Source organism: Squalius cephalus (assembly GCF_949319135.1).
Source record: "Squalius cephalus genome assembly, chromosome: 16".
Classification (NCBI taxonomy): domain Eukaryota; kingdom Metazoa; phylum Chordata; class Actinopteri; order Cypriniformes; family Leuciscidae; genus Squalius; species Squalius cephalus.
In genome coordinates this window covers 5308129-5329263 of record NC_137137.1, presented here as the reverse complement: position 1 = coordinate 5329263, position 21135 = coordinate 5308129, and the positions used below count along the sequence as shown (strand labels likewise).

Here is a 21135-nt window from a genome sequence, read left to right as displayed (position 1 = left end):
TCCCAGACTTCAGCATTTTATGATTCAAAATAGCTGAATAACTAACCATCAGAGATTTCGGTATAGAGATAAAGGTTAGGATCATAATTTTCAAGAATATTACAGCACAATGAGTGCACATTAGCACTGTTTGTTTGTTTTTGGCATCTGATAGAGCTTTTGGACTTGGAAACAGTGATGTCAGATTTACCATCGGACTGAAACACAAATGTTTTAAAGTTAAGTGAAGATGGACATTTTTAATTGTCAAAATAAAAAAAAAATGTATTTATTAAATTGATTTATTTCGTGGAACATATGAGTTTCCATGCATTTTGTTGTAATGTCTTTTCTTGTATAGCCTATTGTATGTAAATGGTTGATTATTGATGTTGCTTATGTATTATACAATTTTTTTGTGTGTTCATTGATATTAATCTATAGTTAGCTTTTTTTCCCCATGTGCATGGAAGTGTATGTATAAAATGAAAATAAAATATGTAATAAACAATTCTTATTTTGTATTTGGTTAAATTTGTTTATTATAATAGAAGTCAAAGGTAACCATAGTAACAACATGAAATTAAATATTTAAAAAAATGAAATTTGGTTCCTGGAGGCACCCAAAGTGGTTCCACACAGTGCCTAATATAAGAGTTCCTCAGGAAACTTGTGTGGTTCCTCAGAGAACCGGCCCTTTTTAAAGGGTGCCTAGAGGATCTACAGACGGTTCCGCCGGTGTGGCAAAGTGAAGAACCCCAAAAGGTTCTTCCAGGCACCTTTTATTTTTACAGTGCAGGTACATCAGAGCTTGTTCTGTGTTGTGGTTCTGTGTACATCTAAGGCTGCGTAATGGTGCCGCAGTGTCGCTCTTAACATGTTAGGCACTTGAAATGTGACTGTGCTAATGAATGCAGCACATTAAAGCATGCGTCAATGGGTTTGCCTTTTAGGTTTACCATCAGCCACTTAACTCCTCTTATCTGCATTATTATTCACCAGCAGAAATAAGACCTTAATAACATCCTTATATCTAATGAGAGCCCAATCATATGTGGTCATCTTCAACAAATAATAAGCATGGCATGGTGCTGAAGTCACCTGACCTGGCTGAACAACAGTGGCTACTAGTGGCTAAAGAGGCATTTTCAAAAGTGCTCTCTTAATCAAGACAAGGTCAAACATACATGTGTGCCCTTGCCGGTGGCTAAAGTGTTACACATAATTAAGGGCTTCTGAGCATGCATGTTGAAAAACAACATGATTTGTAATGCTTTTTTCCCAAATGCATACCTTATGTTAACTTTACAGCATCTAAATATCTACTGCTCATTTATGTTGTATTTTGTGTATTTATACTTGATATATATATATATATATATATATATATATATATATATATATATATATATATATATATATATATATATATATATATATTTTTTTTTTTTTTTTTTATATGTATATATATTTTCATGTAATAGTGATATTTGCTGGCCTGGTGACATGGTTCAGATATAGTGCCCACAAACAGGGCTTTAAGTTTTTGCATTCAGTATCTTCCCTGGTGAAGCAAAAATGTTGGAAGCTATCAAAGGAACAAAAGAAATGTTCATTTGCACCCAAGGCACATTGACGCAACCCCCATACAGTGGGTTTCCAGGACTAAAGGAACTGCTGGGGGCTCTGAGGCATGCCAGAGTGGTGACTCACTGTGGGGCTCCACTGCTCTGCATCACACACACACACACACACACACACACACACACACACACGCACGCACGCACACACACACACACGCACAGAGAGAGAGAGAGAGAGAGAGAGAGAGAGAGAGAGAGAGAGAGAGAGAGAGAGAGAGAGAGAGAGAGAGAGAGAGAGAGAGAGAGAGAGAGAGAGAGAGAGAGAGTTAGGTTTCCCCCAGCCCTTTTAACCCCTCTCGTTTAATTATCATATAAATCAATGCTGTCAGTGCATCAGACTAGATATTCCAAACAAAATGCTCTAATAAGGTTACATGTGATTAAAGTAGTTATGCCATTTTTGACATTGCAGGATACACCGAAATGCACTGCATTATTTAAAATAATTTTAAGTAAATAAATAAACGCTTTATATCATATATATATATTTATAGGAGGACCAATGTAGGTTTTTTCCCAAGTGAATTTTGGGATATTTCTTTTATTTGAAATAAATATATAAATATTTAAAATGTCTGAATTCCATGCCTGATTACAAATAATTCTAATAGAATGATGATTTATTACTTCAAACTAACAAAAAGACAGACAGACAGATAGATAGACAGACAGACAGATAAACAGACAGAATACCACTAACATTCAGACTTTCTGAATTCCTGTATACAAACCAAATACACTCATGATCTTAAGCCAGGGTGGAACAATGTAAATCTACATTTAGAAACCTTTTAACTGATAAAACTGATCCTATTACAAACAACTGCAGTTTAACGTAATTTCATAAACAAATAATATGCCAAAAATGTAACAGCTCAGCATGACATACAGTGGCTCACAGCATTCTGCATTACTGCACTCCCACTGCCTCTCCCCTGCGCATTCCACCTGAATGGTACAGTCTGACTTGCTTGAATTTAATTTGGATCAGCCCATTATAAGCCAGTTTAATTTATTAGGGGTAGACGCTTGCACTTCATATTTAAATTTCATGACTGCAGGGACGCATAATTTACTGAATCAATCTAATCAAGAATACATTATAATAAAATTGAGATATAACATTAATTACACATGAATTAGCCCAACGACATTATTAAATGTTCTCCAGCCTATCCAAAGAGTCCTGGTGGTGGTGGTGGAGTGAGTGACTCCTGAATCTATTCGCAGCTGCTCTGTCGCTTCCATGATCCACTCCAGTCCGGATTTGGCAAGGAAAGGAACAGCTGCTGTAACGTTTTAGCAAAAAGGAGCAGTAGTGAGACATGCGGGGTCTGGAGGACTCGCTCCAGCAGCATTGGAGACCGGACGAGCAGCAGCAGCACTAGATGATCATGGCCGAGGACTATTGGGAGCGCGAGGCGGCTTTGGGATATTATTACTGCTGTTAAGATTACACGAGCAACACGCACTCACTTACAAAAGCGCACACGGATCTCAACTCCACGGGTAAGAAAACCACCCCTGTCCACCCTGATATTTCATATTAAAGTGGAAAAAGCATCATAATGTGACAGAAAAAGTACATTTAGGCCGTTTTTGTGTGAGTTTATTTGAGCCGGACTATGTGTGTGAGATCCTGTTTGGGTCGGTTGGGTTGTCTGAATGAAAACTGAGAGATTGTTTTATGATATATGCGAATGGACAACAGTAAAACTAGAATGAATGAATAAAAATAAAAAGGAATCATTCCCGCATTCCTGTACAATGGCCGTTTCATGCTGGTCTTTAAAGCCAGCTAACTAGCTAACCTGGCTAGCTTGTTTATGTGTGTTTTACTGTGGATTAGTCAGCAGTCTGGCTGCAATCAATGTTTAATTTCCTTATTTCTGACTTATTTATGGCTTGCCTGAATATTTATCTTATCCTGAGGGAGTCATGTTGTGCTCTCTAATAATGTCATTGAATTACCTCAAATGCTTATACAGTATGCATTTATTAAAGATGTATGTTCATCTTAGGCAGTTTTGTTTAACATTCATATTATAAAATATGATATTTCATGAAATTGTTTTAAAAGAGAGGAAACATAATCGATGACGTACTTTACTGTGGCAGTGTATCTTTTGATGACAGCGTAACGTCACTCATTCAGAACATGACGTGGTGTTATATAAGTCTACGTCATGGTTGTGAATATGTAGTGTTGTTTTAATGTTATCCTGGGGTAAAGCTGCGTTTTTAGCATATAAAGGCCATAATGATCCTCACAATGATTTGCCAGCTGGTGAAACCACTTTTGGTGCAAGTTAAACTGAAGGAATGGGGAAGGAGATATAGGGTCAGGGTGATCCTGTCCGACTTGATCAAAACATTGTGTAAGATACAGCAAGAAGTAGTCACAGTTAAAGACTTGAGTCTGGTTAGATGGATGCACATGTTTGACATTTGCCGCTCTGAATCAGAATGGCTTGTTGGAGGCGTAAATGCATGTTGAGTGGGTTTGTTTCTGGAGTATTATCATAAGGTTGTGACAGATGGTTTAAGAGTCTTTAAGTTTGCTTTCCTCCTCTTACACAGTTGTAGCAGTAGCACGCATAATTCTGATGGCGTTCATCAACTCACATTTAAGTATTAGTTTCCATTGATTGCTTATTTAAAAGAATTAGGGAAAGCACTTGACCTTTGACTTCCGTGCCGGGAGTAATTGGCTTCGAAGCAAGACTAGAATAGAGGAACGTGCATTGATGCTCGCAGAAATGGTCTGTTTTGTGATAGAAGGATATATTGACTGAGATCTGTTCATGATCGACTGATAAAGAGTTGTACTACATCTTTGTTTTAGTGCCACAGATCTACCAACAGCTTTTTCAATGCATATAGCCTAGTTTTTTTTTTGTTGGTGAATTTGAAGAAAACATTTAGTAGAATAAGTGTTTTTCTTTTTAGCACTTCTGTGTATTTTCTGTTATTATGTAATCAGCCTTATATTGACCTGCTCTCTAGGTCTCCGTATCCGCATCAGTCATTGGAAAAAACATATTGGTCAAGCATTGGCTTATTTTGGCTACATGACCTTGTTTTTGGTATTGTAGGCTTAAAGATATATTCCCAAAATACCTTCATACCATTTACCATACCATTTTTCCACAGTATTTCAGGCGTCGTCCCTGACTTTGTAATTGTACGTGGCACGTTGTTGACAACAAACTATTCCTCTGAGTAAGTGAATAATAAAAATGAACATAATTTGTGTAGAATCTTTCATACAAGGATTTTTTTCAAATGCTAAATCACTTTGCAAGCTGCATTACAATAAGCAAAAAGTACGAGTAAAAATTCCATAAATAATTAAAAGCTATAATTAGAAGATCTGTTTTTAGCTTTCTTTCAAAAATATTCAGCAATCTGGCTTCCTTAATATCTGCTGGTATGTGTTCAATAGCTTTGGGCATAATTGACAAATGCTTCATCCTGTTGCAACTGTTGCAAGAGGACTTCATTATTGCGGCGGTATTTGAGAATGTGCGATCCCATAATTCCTCAATGAATAGCATTGTCCAGTTAGAAAGTAACCTACTTGAGCAGCCTGATTTTTCCAGTCCTGGCATGTCACCACAGCATAATAATATTAATGAAGTGCTGCACTGTACGGACACCTTCTTCAACTTTTCTGCCACCACGGGGAAATGACAGCAACACAAACACATTTGCGCTTAGAGGCTGGTTGATGTTGTGCTGTCTGGACCTGGTGTTCCAGAATCAGTCTCTATGAAGGTCACCCCCGTTGGGGTGTCACCTTGTGTTTGGATGCATGTCAGTCTAGTTGGAGAGGGATGTTTGTGGCTATGTGGCCAGTATGAACTGGTGCTTTATTTAACTCTTGCATATGATCAAATGCGAATTAAATGTGGAAACAGGCCGCTTTTTGCCGCTTGGCTGAGCAGGTTTGTAAACTCATCCACATGGGCGAAGACCAAGCTGTCACTGTCAGTTGTCTGAACCCCATGAAGCTTTTATTGACTTATGGAGTGGATAAATGAGCCTCAGCTTGTGCCCGTATTGATGCAGGTGAGTTAAAGAAACATCGTGGCTCTGAAACCAAACCTTTGCAGGACAGTTGAGATGCGGTTAGTCAAGTGTTAGCTAGCAGGGGGCCACAGAATGCGGTTTTGATGGTCGACTGCTGAAGGCAGTAATGAAAATTGATAGAAAGAGTTTTAAAGAGTCATCAACCCTGATTAAGCAGCACTAAGACATTGCTGAGAGCTGAAAACGGCCCTTAACCCAGTGTTGACCGCTGATGCTCTCCTCCCGGGCCACAATCACTCACTACGTCATGAATGAAGCCAGTGTGTAGTGAAAAATGGGTGGAGGGCAAACAGGTGAAGCTTGCGTATATATAACTGTGTCTTGTTTGTCTTAGATTACTGAAATGATTGGACAATGATTAGATTTATCTTTGCATCAGAGCAGCTGATATAACACACTCCTTTGTCAGCCATTCAGCCACCTTTTCTTTTCCAGTTGAATGCGACTGATTGTTGTTCAAAATGCAAAACGTGATAATAAATATTTTCCATAGTGTCTAGAGTCAAAGTCCCTCTTCAGGGCTGTTGACATTGTTTTACCCTAAACAAGAGCGAAGGTTTGTGGATCGCCTTGTATTTCCTGTTGATTGTATGATTCAGAAGATCTGATTTTAGGCTGGTTGGTTTATCTTAGTTTATAGGTAGGATGAACCAAAGAGGCTTCAAATGCCTTGTAGTGCCTTTATTGCCATTGGCTCTGTCCCCATTTATTTGGTCTTCTTTTTTTATATTTCTCTTGAACATCTGTATTATTATTTTTTTGCCGTCTTGGATTTCAGGCGTGTTTCCGTGATTTCCCCCTCAGGGAAGAAAGGAAACACCACTCTCACTATTTCAAGTATTTCAACTATTTATAATATTTTTGGTGTTAACCTTCCAACTGTTTGCCTTGGAGTGGCTTAAAACCCTTTGGACTGTTCACTATGTGCCACCACATGCTTTAGATTGAGATGACGTGATGGTTAAAAACATTGGTAAATGTTTTCCTTGTGTCATTTCTTGCGTGAATGATTCCAAACCTGCTTTTAAACCCATCAACTTGGATTTGACATGTTTGTATCACCTTGAAAAACTGCTGGGATGTGTATTTTCTTGTCATAAATGCCTCTTTGGCAAATTAAGGGTGTGTTCATGCAGTTCAGGTCTCTTGGTTCTTTTGATCCGTAGTCCGGACCAAAAAAAATAAAATTATATATTTAATTTTTAACACTGAACCTAAAGAAAGACCAAAAAAAAAAAAGCTTTTTATATTTTGTAGGGGTGTAATGAAACATATGTACTACTCACTCTTATGTCTTTTCAAACCCATAAGATTTTTTTCATCTTCCAAACACAAATTAAGATATTGTTTATGAAACCTGAGAGATTTCTGTCCCTCCATTTTAAGTCAATTCCCCTAAAACCTAAAAGATCCAAAAAAAGGTCATAAAAGCATCGTAAAAATAATCAATCGAGTGGTCTACTCCAATCAAGTCTTCTGAAGAGACACGATGGCTTTATATGGTGAACAGATTTACAACGCACATGCTGTAGTAAACACGGGCGTTTAAATGTACGTGTGTGTGTTTGTGTGTGTGGCATGTGAAAATGACATGAGGGTGAGTAAATGAAGAATTACAAATTTTGGATGAACTAATAAAGTTTGGGAATAGTCATTTTGACACGCTTTTAGTGAGCACCGGGAGAGTCTCTGCACTCAGCTTGTATGTGCTAACCAATGCCTGCGTTGAAAGCGCAAGTTTTCCGCGTTTCAGTAACAGTACTACATTATATTTAATGTTGAATATAATGTGTAATAATGAAATGGGGGAATATTTGTAGGTCCTGATAATGCCAAATTTCTGATTTTACCAGTAGAATAGGGCGTAGCCTACATTATGTAGTCCGTGACAGAGTGCTAAAAACAAAAAAATGCATTGGGGACCAGAACCAAGTCCAAGCCTATTCAAGTCCACCTTCAAGTCCTAAATCCATACCAAATTTAACATTATAATCAACAAAAAAAATTGTTAACTTGCTAGTACCATATTTCTTAGAAGTAATAATAATAAAACCCTCTTCTTTATTTTGGGTGATAGTATCGTATCGTGAGTTCAGTATCGTGAATCGTATCGAATCTTGGCATGAGTGTATCGTTACACCCCTAATATTTTGCCATGGAATGGAACTTGCTGAACATCCAAAACAATGCTGTGTGCTGGGCTAAATTCGCTTGCTGGATATATTTACATGTCGTATTTTTACCAGCTGAGGAAGTGTGTAAAGGAGTCAAAATGGCACCAGGAATTTGTGAAGATGTGCTGTGAGCATTCAGCATTTCCAACGCCTGTACCGAATTGTAATGGGCTACGTACCTTTACATGACGAGAAGAACCAGGTATGCTTAAGCATTCTGTCCTTTTTAGGGTCGTATCGGGTGACGTCACGTTCTGTTTTTGTTTCGTTTAGATGTCTTTGGACCATGTTACATTCATATTTCAGTCGAACTGCACCAGAGTTCGTTTATAAGTGGACCGAGACCCATCTTTTCAGCCGTCTCGGTCCGCTTGTTTGGTGCGCACCAGGCATCGTTCACACTTATTCAAATGAACCGCACTAGCAGAGCAATCGCACCAGAGTTTGTTTTAATCGAACCAAACATGCCACGTGTGAACACACCCTGAGCTTCAATGCACTTTTACTTTTGAGTGGTTTGTTAGCGTTATCATATCTCACAGATGTTCAGACAACTCTGACAATAAATCTTAAGGAAATATTTCTAAAGAACATATGGCCTGTGTTTAACATGCTAAATCTCTTAGTGTGGACTATGATATCTATCTGCACAGGAAACAAGTGTTTGAAATCCTGTGCCTGGGCAGAATCCCATCCTCAGGCAACTTGTTAGTGAGGCCACATTAAGTCCTAGGACCCAAAGCTTGGATTTGCAGTTGAGATTGTTGCCCATCTTTGTGCCAAAGCATGTGATTAGTCTAAAGGAAAGGCAAAACCTTCTGGCATTTTGGCTGTTCCTAAAGAGAAGCCCCCGTGTTCCCCACAAGCACTGAGGATAATTTAGCTTTCTCTTTATGGCTGTGTGTTGAATTGAAAACTACCTCCGTATATACACTGTATACTGCATGCTGTTTTTTAAAATAATCGGTGTACGTTTACGGACAGCCAAAACTGAAATACCACATATTTAATGTACTGGTAGCTTATTAGCCTTTTAGCATACTACCATGCTAGCTTGGCATGCCCTAACTGATTAGCCTGCTATCTTAAAATACCTTTAAGCCTAGCATATACAGACGTTACCAGTATTTATTTCTGCTATTTATTATTTGTAGCTACCATTACTGCAAAAGCATAACCGGAAAGGCTCTTTTAATTATACAGTAGGAGTCAAGAAGGAGATTATAATGGTTATCACATTCAATTCTATTGTCATACTGCAAATGGAAGGTCAAGTCGAGACTGTCGAGTGCATTGCATTGTGGTATCCCACTCGTTGTGCTCTGCTTATGTGTACTGCACATTGTAGCAGGTCATGTGTGTGTTTTGTGCATACTGCAAAATAGCAATATGCTAATCTCAACATTCCCATAGTCTCGCACTGTTTTCTCTGAACTGAGATGAATGTTCATGCTCAAGTCTGTTCTGTGATCATTAACATGTGTTTAGTGCTTTCTCCCTGCTCAAGACTCTCTTAGAGAGTTTTAATGGATCTCTGTTTGCACCTCTCTGTGAGTCTCCCAGTTGGATTACTTGCATTTCCGGCCTAAATACACTTGACTCCGCAACGTCTGCAATCCTTGAAGCACTTGCTTTATAAATGAAAACAATCTCACTTAAAATGAGGAGTGTGAAAACACTGTTGCTAATTATTACTTATGTGTGCAACTACAGTTGACTGTGTGATTTGTTTGTTTTAGGTGTGATCTCTTCCAGTTACTGTCTCTCGCTTTGATGTCCACTCACTCCATAGAGTGCCATCTGCTCAAATAAAGTTCAGTGCTTATGAAATAAACAAATTTGTCCTCTGAATCACCTCTCTGCTCCACATTTGTCTTATCATTGTTAACCCATAATCTTAAGATAATATTTATCTCATAATATATTCAATCATTCCATTACAGTCTTAAGAGAACGGCGTCCTTGAAAATGCATGACTTTGCTCTGTCCGGTAATCACGGAAGATATCAAATGTCCCAGGAAGCAGCTTGTAACGTCCTGCTTGTGTTTGTGTCTCCGACAGGGCGGTTGAACAGTGGCAGCCCCTCCACCCCCCTCATCTCGGCCCCCCTTACCCCCACTGATGGACCGCATGAGGAAGATCAAGCGGCAGCTGTCCCTGACGCTGCGAGGGGGTAACAGCGGGGACAAGACCATGAGTGAGACCATCAGCTCTCAGGACACAGGGGCGCACAGCGATTCCGGTACAGTAACGTTCAATTTCTAGAAATACGGCACGAAAGCCACACGCACTCGGCATACAGTGGTTTACTGAATGGATGCAGTTACACTTAACCAGTAAAGCATAGAAAAGTGGCCATTAGGGATTAGCACAATTTGTGGAAAAATCTAATTGTGATTTTTCTGGTAAAAAATGTGATTTAAACTGTGATTTAAAAGAATTCCAGGTTTGCAAAATTTTGTCATTAAAATGCTTATCAAGGCAGTAATAATTATTACTATTTTATTATTACCATCATTATTGTTATTAAATAAAATTATAGGAATTATTAAATAAAAAGAAAGTGATACTACTATTGTATGATTCATTGTAAAATAAAGAAATTGAGTAGTAAATTATAGTATAATATAGTATAATTGAAAAGAATAGTAAATTATTACAACTGTAAAATGACAATACTAATAGTTATGGCTGTCTTCAGGGTTCACTCTGAAAAAGACAGTGCCTATATTTATTTATTTAATTAATTAATTAAATCACTGGCGTAGCAATTTGATAATTGCACTAAGCCATGTTGTGATTTCGGTTTTATTTCGATTATTGCATTATTAGCTTATCAGTAAACCTGTATAGAATCCGCATCTGCAGAATTCCACAGAACGTTCCATAGCATTCCAAAACACACAAATGAATGTGAGTTCTTTCCAAAGAACTAAAATTCGTCCCTTGCTTTTTTGTTTATTAAAAAATTAGACTATTGTGCTACTTTTAACTAATTAAATAATTTTGCCATGTTTAAAGGCCCATTCACACCAAGAATGATAACTTTAAAGATAACTATAACAATAACTTTATTGGCGTCCACACCAATGCACAATATCGTTCTGTTTATTCTAAGCATGCGCTTAGGGTTTGTCGTCTGCTGCTTTAAATGCTCAAGCTCTTTAAAGCAAGACGGATTCTGATTGGCTGTCATGTTTTTATGACATCAGTGGGAAAAAAATCATTCTGAAAGTGATTCCAATGATATGTTTTCTCAGCGACATTATCGTTATAGTTGTGGTGTGAACTCTGCTGTTCTATTTATATTTAGAAAGATTTTTTAGAACTATATTATCGTTACAGTTATCGTCCTTGGTGTGAATGGGCCATAACTCCATTCTGCCGTATTCCACAGATGCAATAGATGCAGAAAATGTGCAAACTTGTACTTACCTGTTTTATGATCACTAATCAAAGTTAGTGTGGTAAAGCATATCTAACCCAAACATTTGCAACATACTTACCTTTCATCTCTAGGTCGTGCTAGTCATTCTTTCCCAATATTGGGATGTGCATGAACTCTGTGGCATGTAATATTTCACACACTCATAACCAGTGTGTATGTGTTTGTGTGTACGTGAGAGAGAGAGAGCATTCTTACCGGAGGGGATGAAAACGGCTCAAATTCAGCGCCATCTGTACAATCTGTTCCAGGGTTTTTATATAATAGCAGCCAGAAAGTGGCCAGAATTGTTGCTAATGGCCAGACTTCAAAAAGAACATTCATTCTGTCAACAGTCTTCTTTAAGTGCTGTAAATCTCAGCATGTTGATTGTAAAAGATGTAGTTTTAGTTGAATTGCTAATTTCCTCTCTATGCTTATGGTTTAATGAGAGATTTGTGGATTTTACTTCAGCTATGATGTAATTCTGGAACAGAGCAGCTATGAATTTTAATACAGTGCATTTACTTTACAGCAGTGTTTCCTGTGCCACTGTTCAGTGGAGGTGCTGCACCTCTGCTGATTCTACAACGCCATGGCAAAAGAAATGTCATTTTACCCAAGTTGTGAGCTTGCATCTGAAATGTAATATGAAAAAGACAAAAAATAGACTGTCTTTGCTGACAGCATGCAATAGAAAACAAAGCAGAAAATTCAGCAGGAACATGATTTTATCCACCATGATTTGATTATATTAGGCTATTATTAAATACAGAGAAAATTACTGTATTAAGTATTTTGATGAAAGATGAAAACAAATTTGTATATACGAGTAGCATGCACTAATGAACATATAAGACAAGTAAATAAGAGTCGACTTAGATTTCATGATGAATTTAAAAGTCCCGATCCACTCTAGAATCAACTAGAACGCTTCAGTCCATGTGGTTTTAAAGCTCAACCAGATCTTTTTATCAAACACAGGAAGTGTCTTTCAGCCATTCGTCATTGAACGCATACATTCACCTCCGCCTCCCTACGTGTTGCCTGCAAGTGTGATCCGGTTATTGCATTAAAACATTGAAATGAGTTTTAAAGCCAATCTGTCAGGGCTGGCTATGGCTCTGTGTGCGTTGAGCTAAGCTACTGTCTCCTGCCTGCTGTTACCCCCTCTGACCAATCAGCATGCGTCTTCCAGCATGGCTTCCCATCTCAAGCTAACTGCACTGACAGCTCCTGCTCATCTCGACGGTTTCAACGAAACAGCTTCAGTTTGACATCTTATCTCCATAACCGTCTCACCCAAGCTGATAATATATATGTACATGCTATATGTTGTAATTACCATATGCCAACATATCATCATATTGACTATGCAAATCCATCTCTTTCTTTTGTAGTGCGTTTTGGCATTTCTCCAAACCCTGCACAAATTTGAAATGCATTTGGCTTTCATATGCTGATGAATCGATGCCCTTGTGTGCCGTTTTAATCGCCGCCACAGTGCAGAGCATCATTAGAAACAATTACCGGCAGCGAGAAAATGAATTTATCAGTGTCGTTGCTTAATTGTGGCCCTTGAACCTCATTTACTAACACTGAAGATGTTCCTTGTAAATTGATCCTTAAATAACTTCTTTTTTTTGTTTTTTAAATAACAGTTTTGGAAAAATGAATGCATGCTCTAAAATTTGACTTTTTCTGTTTTTAATTTGATATTTCCTTTTTTTTTCTTCTCATCCTGTAACCTTTCCCCCTCCAACCTTGTTTTTCTTCTTCCTTTTCCTTCTTCCCTATTAATCGCAAACACTTGCAACCCAACATTACCATTTCATCCGAACCATATCACTCACTCCCGACCACTTTTCTTTTTGTCTCCATAATACGATAATCTTCTTTATGCACCCCTTTTCCATTCACTTCTGCTCCTTTTTCTTTCCCCTACCCATAATGCTCAATTCCATTATGTGTCCCACCACATTTACATTCTCCTTCCCGGCTCCTTCTCTGCCCTTCCCCCCCTTCTCCTTCGTCCTCATTTCCTCTGTGTGTCGTCCTCCTCCCCTCTCCTCCCTCCCAGAGGCCATGCCAGTTGGCGGCAGTGGTGGTCTGCGGGGTTCAGTGAGAGGTTCGGGGGGTTCCTTCAGCATGCACTCCCTCCTGCAGTCCTACAGCAGCGCCCTGCGCAGACCACGCAGCCTGGGCCGCAGTCTCAGCTCCTATCTCAACCACACCACACGCCTCGGTACATTCACACGCATGCACACAGAGGACCAGAGTGTGATGTGTGTGAAGTTGCACAGTAGGGATGGGAATCGTCAGCAATTGTTGCTTCCGACTCCATGTTCCTTATCGCTTCTGTTAATGATTCTTTTAGAAACCAGCATTCACTTCCCTTGAAGGCCTGTTTTCAAACAATTAGATCATTTCAGCAGAACAGTAATGACAAAGCAACTTCTCTGTTTTTATTTCTCTTTTACTCAAAATCTAGGTAGATTCGCTAGATTCAAAGTAGGTTTAAGAGAGAGACTATATTTGTTAAGAATTGTATTCTGTTTTGGATTTTGTAAGTGCTTCTGATCTGTTATTACTATTTTGCTAAAATGATCTCATACAATTGATGTCTACAAAAAGGCATATGTATCCTGAAAAAGCGCATTACTCAGACTTTTTAATTGCGAGAAGCAATAAATCACTTGCTTAAATGATGTGCAATATAATGCTTATATTGCTGATTTTATTAGGAGTTCCATCCACATTGTTGGCAGATTGCAAGCGTTTCAGATGGTTAACAGAACTGATCGTCATAAAATCATTCGGTCGCCGTGATTTCTTACAACAAAATTATACTGGTTCTTGATTCCCAACTCTACTGCACAGCTTGGACTCTCGTATAATGCAGCGTAGACACGTACACTATTACAGTGGTTCTCAATTGGTGGGTTGCAACCCAGGGAAAAACAGTGCTAAATGCAAATAATAAAAATTAAACTAACTGTATAATTGTGCATAATTAGGATAGCAAAATAAATATGCTTATCAAGAGTGAAAGAAAGAAAGATTTCCCATATCTTTTGTTGTTAAAGTCCGTACGTCCAGTCAGACACTACAATATTTTTGTATATTCACAAATGTCACTTGATGGACCGATTCCAAAATGGAAAAGTTAGACTAAAATAGACATAAAAAATAGACTAGAAATGCAATCATCCTCAAAGCATGAATAAAATTAAACGAGATAAAAGAATATAAAACCTAATCTACATCTGTTATTAGCTATTGAGAGCATGAAACTATTGAAAATTCAAGAGAAATGTGACTGACTTTTTTTTTTTTTTTGGGACATTTGTTTTTAATTATTCTGATTTATTTCTTATTAATCTGCATCCTGAAGCAAAACCATTTGAGAACCACTGCGCTGTTATACACGGATATAGACAGGCTGAGTGTGGAGCGAGAGGGGGTGGGAGGTTGGGTTATGATTTAATGGGGGGGATGGGGCAGCGAGTGAATAAATGAGAGTGGAAGATAATGACTTCTATTTTTTTTTCCTTTTGTGTGGGTACGAGACGGATCTCCTTTCAGGGCAGCTAAGTAGTTCCTCAGCTGTAGTGGTTTGAATCTCCGAGTCTTATAAATGCATCAGATGCGAGAAACAGACAGCTAAATGTGTAAGAGATGCATTTGGAGAGTTGCAGGCTCACAGATCATACATCAGCATTACTTGCGTGTTTTAAAATAGAATAATGAAGAACTGGAGAGACATTTAGAAACATTACATTTGATTTATTCAGTAAATTGCATCATTGAAATAGTGACGTCAGCATAGCATGCCAATGTTTTTGTGTGTGTGGTTGTGTCTGAAAATGCAGAAATCGTCCACGAGGATGTAAAAATGGGTTCAGATGGAGAGAGCGATCAGGCTTCGGCCACATCCTCAGATGAGGTGCACAGCCCTGTCCGAGTTCGTCTGAGAAACAATCCTAGTCGCAAAATTTCCTCAGAGGTACGTTCATGTTTCTGACCGTGCATGGCTTGTTTTTCTAGCCACTATATTTAGAGCATGACGCTTTGAATAATACATGACATGTTGGGTAATAAAAACATACAATTTTCCGTACTTCTGTTTTTGTTTTGTTTGCTTGAAATAAACTGTGTACGGTGCACCACATAATAACCATTAGCTTGTTTGTTGCGTGTGACTAATGGTGCATTGTGGGTACTGAAAAAGCTCCACGGCATGAGCCTGCGGGCCAGATGGGTTAATACTGTTATGGAGTGTAACAGAACCTTTAGGCCTTAACTAATAATGGTTTTCCCCTCCTCCTTCCCTCTCAGGACATAAATAAACGTCTGTCTCTGCCTGCCGATATCAGGCTTCCTGATGGCTACCTGGAGAAATTCAGCCTCAACAGCCCCCTGTTTGACAAACCGCTCAGCCGGAGATTACGCAGAGTATCGCTGGTAATGACTCTCCGTTGGTTTTCCCTCTTATTTTCCCATCATTCTCTCTCTGCTTTCTGTAAACCTCTTTTCTTTTTTTCCTGTCTCTTTTTATGCCCAGTTATGATTTTCCGCTCAAATCTAATTTCTTCATGAGGTTGTTCACTTTTTAATGTGGCTCATATCATATACTAGTCTAATAAATTTTGTAACATAGCTTAATATATCATATTTTATTAAATGAAATTATAAGTTCTTTGGACTTCCATTTTCATGCCTTTTAGCCTCATCCCTCCTCCTTCTGTTCTTTCTCTTTGAGTGTTTTTTTCTCTTCTCCTTGACTAGTCTTGTTTGTTCATGGTCACATTATCATTGCTTTGAAATCATTGCGAACACACAGACAAGACAGACTTTCATGGCATGTCTCGCTGCTGAAACCATTCTTAAAATATTAGTTCCAGAGTGTCATATAAAAAAGAGTGACGCTCATAAAGTAATGCCCCAAAAATCTAAAGAAGAAATGCTGCAGCTCTATTTTTCATTGAAGAAAATTAAGCCTAAGCTTTTGGATCATTATGGGACTTTTATTTTATTTTAATAAAATTGTATTTATTTATTTTTTTGTATGCATTCGGCAGATGCTTCTTTCTTTTTTAAGAAATATATATATATAACATCCAAAATGTACGAGAAAGACTTAATAAATTAAATCATATATGATTATTTTGTAAATTGGCTATAGAAATTTTTTTTTTTTCACATTGTGTTACTTTGAAAGGAAAATATTCTTAACAGAATGTCAAAATCATGTTTTCAGTTCATTATTATAAAATACTACAGCTTCAGCTGCCCTTGATATGATATATAAACCCAGACCGTGATGTTTATTCAGTGCTGTTGACACACGCTTGGTCTGTGATGCGTTTAAACGCTTCATTTGTTACACTTCAGTTGTTCCCAATTTATTTTGGGAAGGGATATTTAAGCTCATGTTGTCTGTGTGCATTATATAAACCTCTGCGACCAGCACAGCGCAGTCGTCTGAAAAGGGAGCAGTGTGATTTGGGTTCATTTTAATGAGTTCACATGAATGCCTTTGAAATTTTCTGCCCTGTATCCCTGTGCTAAGTGTTGCTTTTTAGGACCATGTTGTGACATACTTTTTGTGTTTGTGTGTCTGCAGTCAGAGATTGGATTTGGGAAGTTGGAGACGTACGTGAAACTGGATAAACTAGGGGAGGTAACTTCACAGCAGTGTTATTTTAGTTTTTATTTCATTATAGTAGTTTCATTTGTTTTATTTCATTATAGTTTCGATAAATATTTTAAATTAGCTTTTATCTTTATTTTTTTTAGTTCGTTATTACTGTTATTATTTTTTAAATATTGCTATTTAGATTTATTTTTATATCCGTTTTAGTTTTTAGTTAGTTGGTTGGTAAGCTATTAAAATTTTTGTTTAGTTTAAGGTCTTCAACTAATATTTAAATTATATTTTACACCATGGTCTGTCTGAATATTTGATTCTGATTGGCTGGAAGGTGTGCAATCAAAACATTTAATGCACAGGTAGTTCCAAGTCAGTTTAATCGCCATTCTATATTTACGCGCTGGTTCATTGAAGCGCACACAGAGATCACGCTGTGCACACAAACATTTGGCAGCACAGAAACTTATCAACACTGCCCCGCGACTTTTATTAATAAATTAGCTTTGCTACTGAATCGCTACATTATATTTCTCAGCAATGTGAGGGTAACACTGCTGGTTTTGAAGAAATTAAACTCACAGCTTCACAGATGTAGGTAATTCACACACACATCTCTCATTTTTAATGCTTATCTCTCTCAAATAAATGCTATAATTCATTCATTCAAACACAGTTAATCTTACGCACTACTTTATCCATGTCTGATATAAATCGGGCAGAATGCTACATCTAACAAACCATAACTGACGAATATAACCATCATTTTTACCCTTCAGTTCAAATATTGCACTACAAAGTAAACATAACAGCTTTAAGTTGTCAATGCTGGCAAGTTACCATGGTATAAGTGGGATAATCCACGACTAGCTGTGCATTAAACACTTCACGTCGGGTGGTTCTTTGCCTCCACGTCGTGCATTAAAAACGTTTAATGCACAGCTAGCCGTGGATTATCCTTTACTTGTTTCAATTGTATTTAAATGATTAACAGATCTATTAATAGTTTTCGTTAATGATGATAACCCTAATTCACAGCCAGTTGTATAGGAGCTCTATTCCAAAACAGCATTTTAAAGCACCATAGTCACGTTCCTCTGCGTTTTGTCTTTTTCTCTCTCAGGGCACCTACGCTACAGTATATAAGGGCCGCAGTAAGTTGACGGATAACCTGGTGGCTCTGAAGGAGATCCGTTTGGAGCACGAGGAAGGAGCTCCATGCACTGCCATTAGAGAAGGTGAGTTACAAGCATGCCGTAGTGGATTGACACTAAAATTAGATCAGAAAACTACTGCCCCAAATTTCCCACATGCTTGCGCAGTGACAGACATTTGTATTCATATATGTGAGAGGTTCTAAATTAGCCAGTGAATCCATAAATTCACTATCAACAGCTTTTGTTCAAGTCATTCAGGTGGTTAAAAGGGTTATAATATGGAAAGCAGGATTTTTGTGCTCTTTCGAATAAAGTTTGATGTACTATTTATTCGTTTATTCGATGTATAACGTTTATTCAAAGCGTCTTCCCAGCACACCCAGACCATTAATGAAAATTAAACTGCAAAAACAGGTTGTTTGAGGCTAGCAAACCATAACAGATATCATTTACATACTAAAGTTTTAAAGGTACAGTAGCAAAAGTGCATAATTGTTTGATTTCGTTTGGGAAAAAAATATATTTTGCAGCTTCAGACTAACTTTGTGTAGCTTGTCGTTTTGTCCTTGTCATTTTTTCAATGAATATTCATAAAGGCATGTGAAGTACTAGAGGTCACGTGTTTGAGGAATAACCTGTCTCTGTGTCTCCGTAGTGTCTCTGCTGAAGGACCTGAAACATGCAAATATTGTGACTCTTCATGACATCATCCACACTCAGAAGTCTCTTACACTTGTGTTTGAGTACTTGGTGAGTCACTCACATGTGCAGTAGTTCACTGCACTCTGTACACTATTTAGGGTACTCATGATCTCACACATGCAGTCATCTACACAACAGTGTAGGAGAAGCTATTTGGAAACTGTAGCTTGCCAAGCTGCATACTACTCATAATTAAAAGTAGTTCAACTACAGTCAAGCTACTCTTGTGCATACATGATGGCATATCTTTTCTTCAGCTTAAGTGGTGCAAAAAACAAGATCTTAAATTGACAACATCAGATAAATGTAAAGCTAATAATTAAATAATAAAATGTTAAATTAAAATAATTTAAAAATAAAACCAATCAGAATAAAACGCTTAAACTATTAGAATATAATCAATCGAATATAACACTTAAAAACCATTCAAATGTAATTAAACTCTGACCATGAACCAGGACCATGCAAAACTGTTGTTAAATTATTTTATTTTTTTAAATTAAATAAATATTTTTGGGGGTTTGGCTGCCAAAAAATAATTGGATTTCCTGCCCTAATTCCCGGTACACATTGTGCGATGACCAAGATGACCAATCGTGGAGGTTTCTGTGGTCGTGGCTCCTAAATGGTGGTCCTACGTTGTACAGTGAGAGAGGTTCAAAGATGGCCGTTGTCACTGTCTTGCGACCAAAGATAGTCTGCGATAATTTTCTGACAATGTCAGATATTTAGCATGATCATCTCACAGTGTGTTAACTGCTACGACCTACATCTACTTGACTAGCCAATAAAAATGCAACATGAAATTGCATATTGATCAACCCGACATGGCTCTAAAACTTAAAACGACTTGCTTCAAGCTCCATTTGCAAAACCGGCATACCAAGTTAGCTCTTTTCCCTAGCCATGACCATATTCATATACTCTTCTTTTGCTTCCCCCTCTTTTTTTCAGTGCACATAAAAACCATGATTGCCAAAGTGCGATTCATCTTGCTCTATTTGTTTACCAGTAGCGCATGCCGATGACGTTTTATTCTTCTGTACTAACTTGCCTTGTAGCTTACGATTCAATGGGTGTCATCATCGTGCAGTCTACATACATCTCGTACCCAAGTTCATTATATCCATGTCATACAGTGTCATACATAATTCGCACAGTCTGTAGCAGGCATTTAACACACATTCACTATGTATTAAATTCAGTCATTAAACTCTAAAGAGTGCAGGCTGATTGGTCCTTTACATGCAATCACATCATTAGCCGCTTTCCGACCGGAGGAACCTTTTCACAGTTCCTAGAACTATTGGCTAAAGTACCCGGATGTCGGCGTGTTCGCACCGCAGGAACTAGGAATGATTTTAGTTCTAGGAACTCCATTTGTAGGAACTAATTTAGGTCCTACTTCAGAGTAGGGTCTAAATCAGCACTATAGGAACTATCCGTGACGTTAGTGTACGCTGATTGACCGAACGCACGCGGAACACCAGCACCCGCCATTTTTAAAACAGCTAGAATGTAAACACACAGATTATAGCCTGTATATTTACTCCATAAACTAACTATACAAAGTTTAAACATGGAAAACAGTGATAGATGGGTCTCTAAACCTTAATTATGCTGAAGAGAAAATCCAACGCAACTTTGAGGGGACCAAGCCAAACATGATTATGTTTATCTGCCCAGCTAGCAACACTGGACATCAACCACACGGCATAGGCTAATAACCTTTTTTCACATAATGTCTACTTTTTATAACAGTTCTATCTGATAAGATATTAAACAGTACTGTTAGACAGATCGCTAACAAATAAACACAGAGAATGCGAGCATTGTTTGCTCTGGCGGTCTCAGCGCCGCCAAAATAAAGGTCCGTCGCGCCGTCAAAATAAAAGTCACCGTGCTTGCGTCACTCCCTTACCCCTCCTACCAGTTCCTATGGCCACTTGGCCAGTGCGAACGCAAACAGCAAAACCGAGTTTGGGGGAGAGTAGTTCTTAGTTCTAGGAACTGTCCACTTCTAAACAGTTCTAAGTTCCTAGAACTACTTGGTCGGAAAGCGGCTATTACCGCATTGCACAAGCTGATTGGCCTCTGCTGATCCTGCAGCCAATGTGAGCCTTGCTCAACAATTTAATAGTCTGGTTCATTGTTTGGTGTGAGCTAGTCCTGCAGCCCACTATCAAGAGTTTCTCTGAAACCCTCCACCTCCCCCAGCTCCACCTGCCTTGATCTGCTGCTGGATTGATGTGTCTATTTATGCAGCAGCATATCTTGCATGCTCACAGTGTTATGTGTCTGTGTATCTATTAA

At 38.1% G+C, this 21135-nt stretch overlaps 1 protein-coding gene across 3 annotated transcripts in view; it reads left to right on the top strand.

Moving 5' to 3' along the window:
* Positions 1–2653: 2653 nt before the first annotated feature.
* Positions 2654–21135, top strand: part of cdk16 (cyclin dependent kinase 16) — a 33241-nt gene continuing 14759 nt past the window's right edge. Inside the window, exons 1-8 of one of the 3 annotated variants that reach the window (XM_079897191.1) lie at positions 2654–3131; positions 9951–10131; positions 13394–13558; positions 15186–15319; positions 15652–15777; positions 16940–16996; positions 18087–18201; positions 18776–18870. In XM_079897191.1, the coding sequence (XP_079753317.1) occupies positions 10011–10131; positions 13394–13558; positions 15186–15319; positions 15652–15777; positions 16940–16996; positions 18087–18201; positions 18776–18870 (813 nt within the window). In that variant the 5' untranslated portion in view covers positions 2654–3131; positions 9951–10010. The remainder of the gene's footprint in view (positions 3132–9950; positions 10132–13393; positions 13559–15185; positions 15320–15651; positions 15778–16939; positions 16997–18086; positions 18202–18775; positions 18871–21135) is intronic. The other 2 variants (XM_079897192.1, XM_079897193.1) reach the window with 2 other exon arrangements.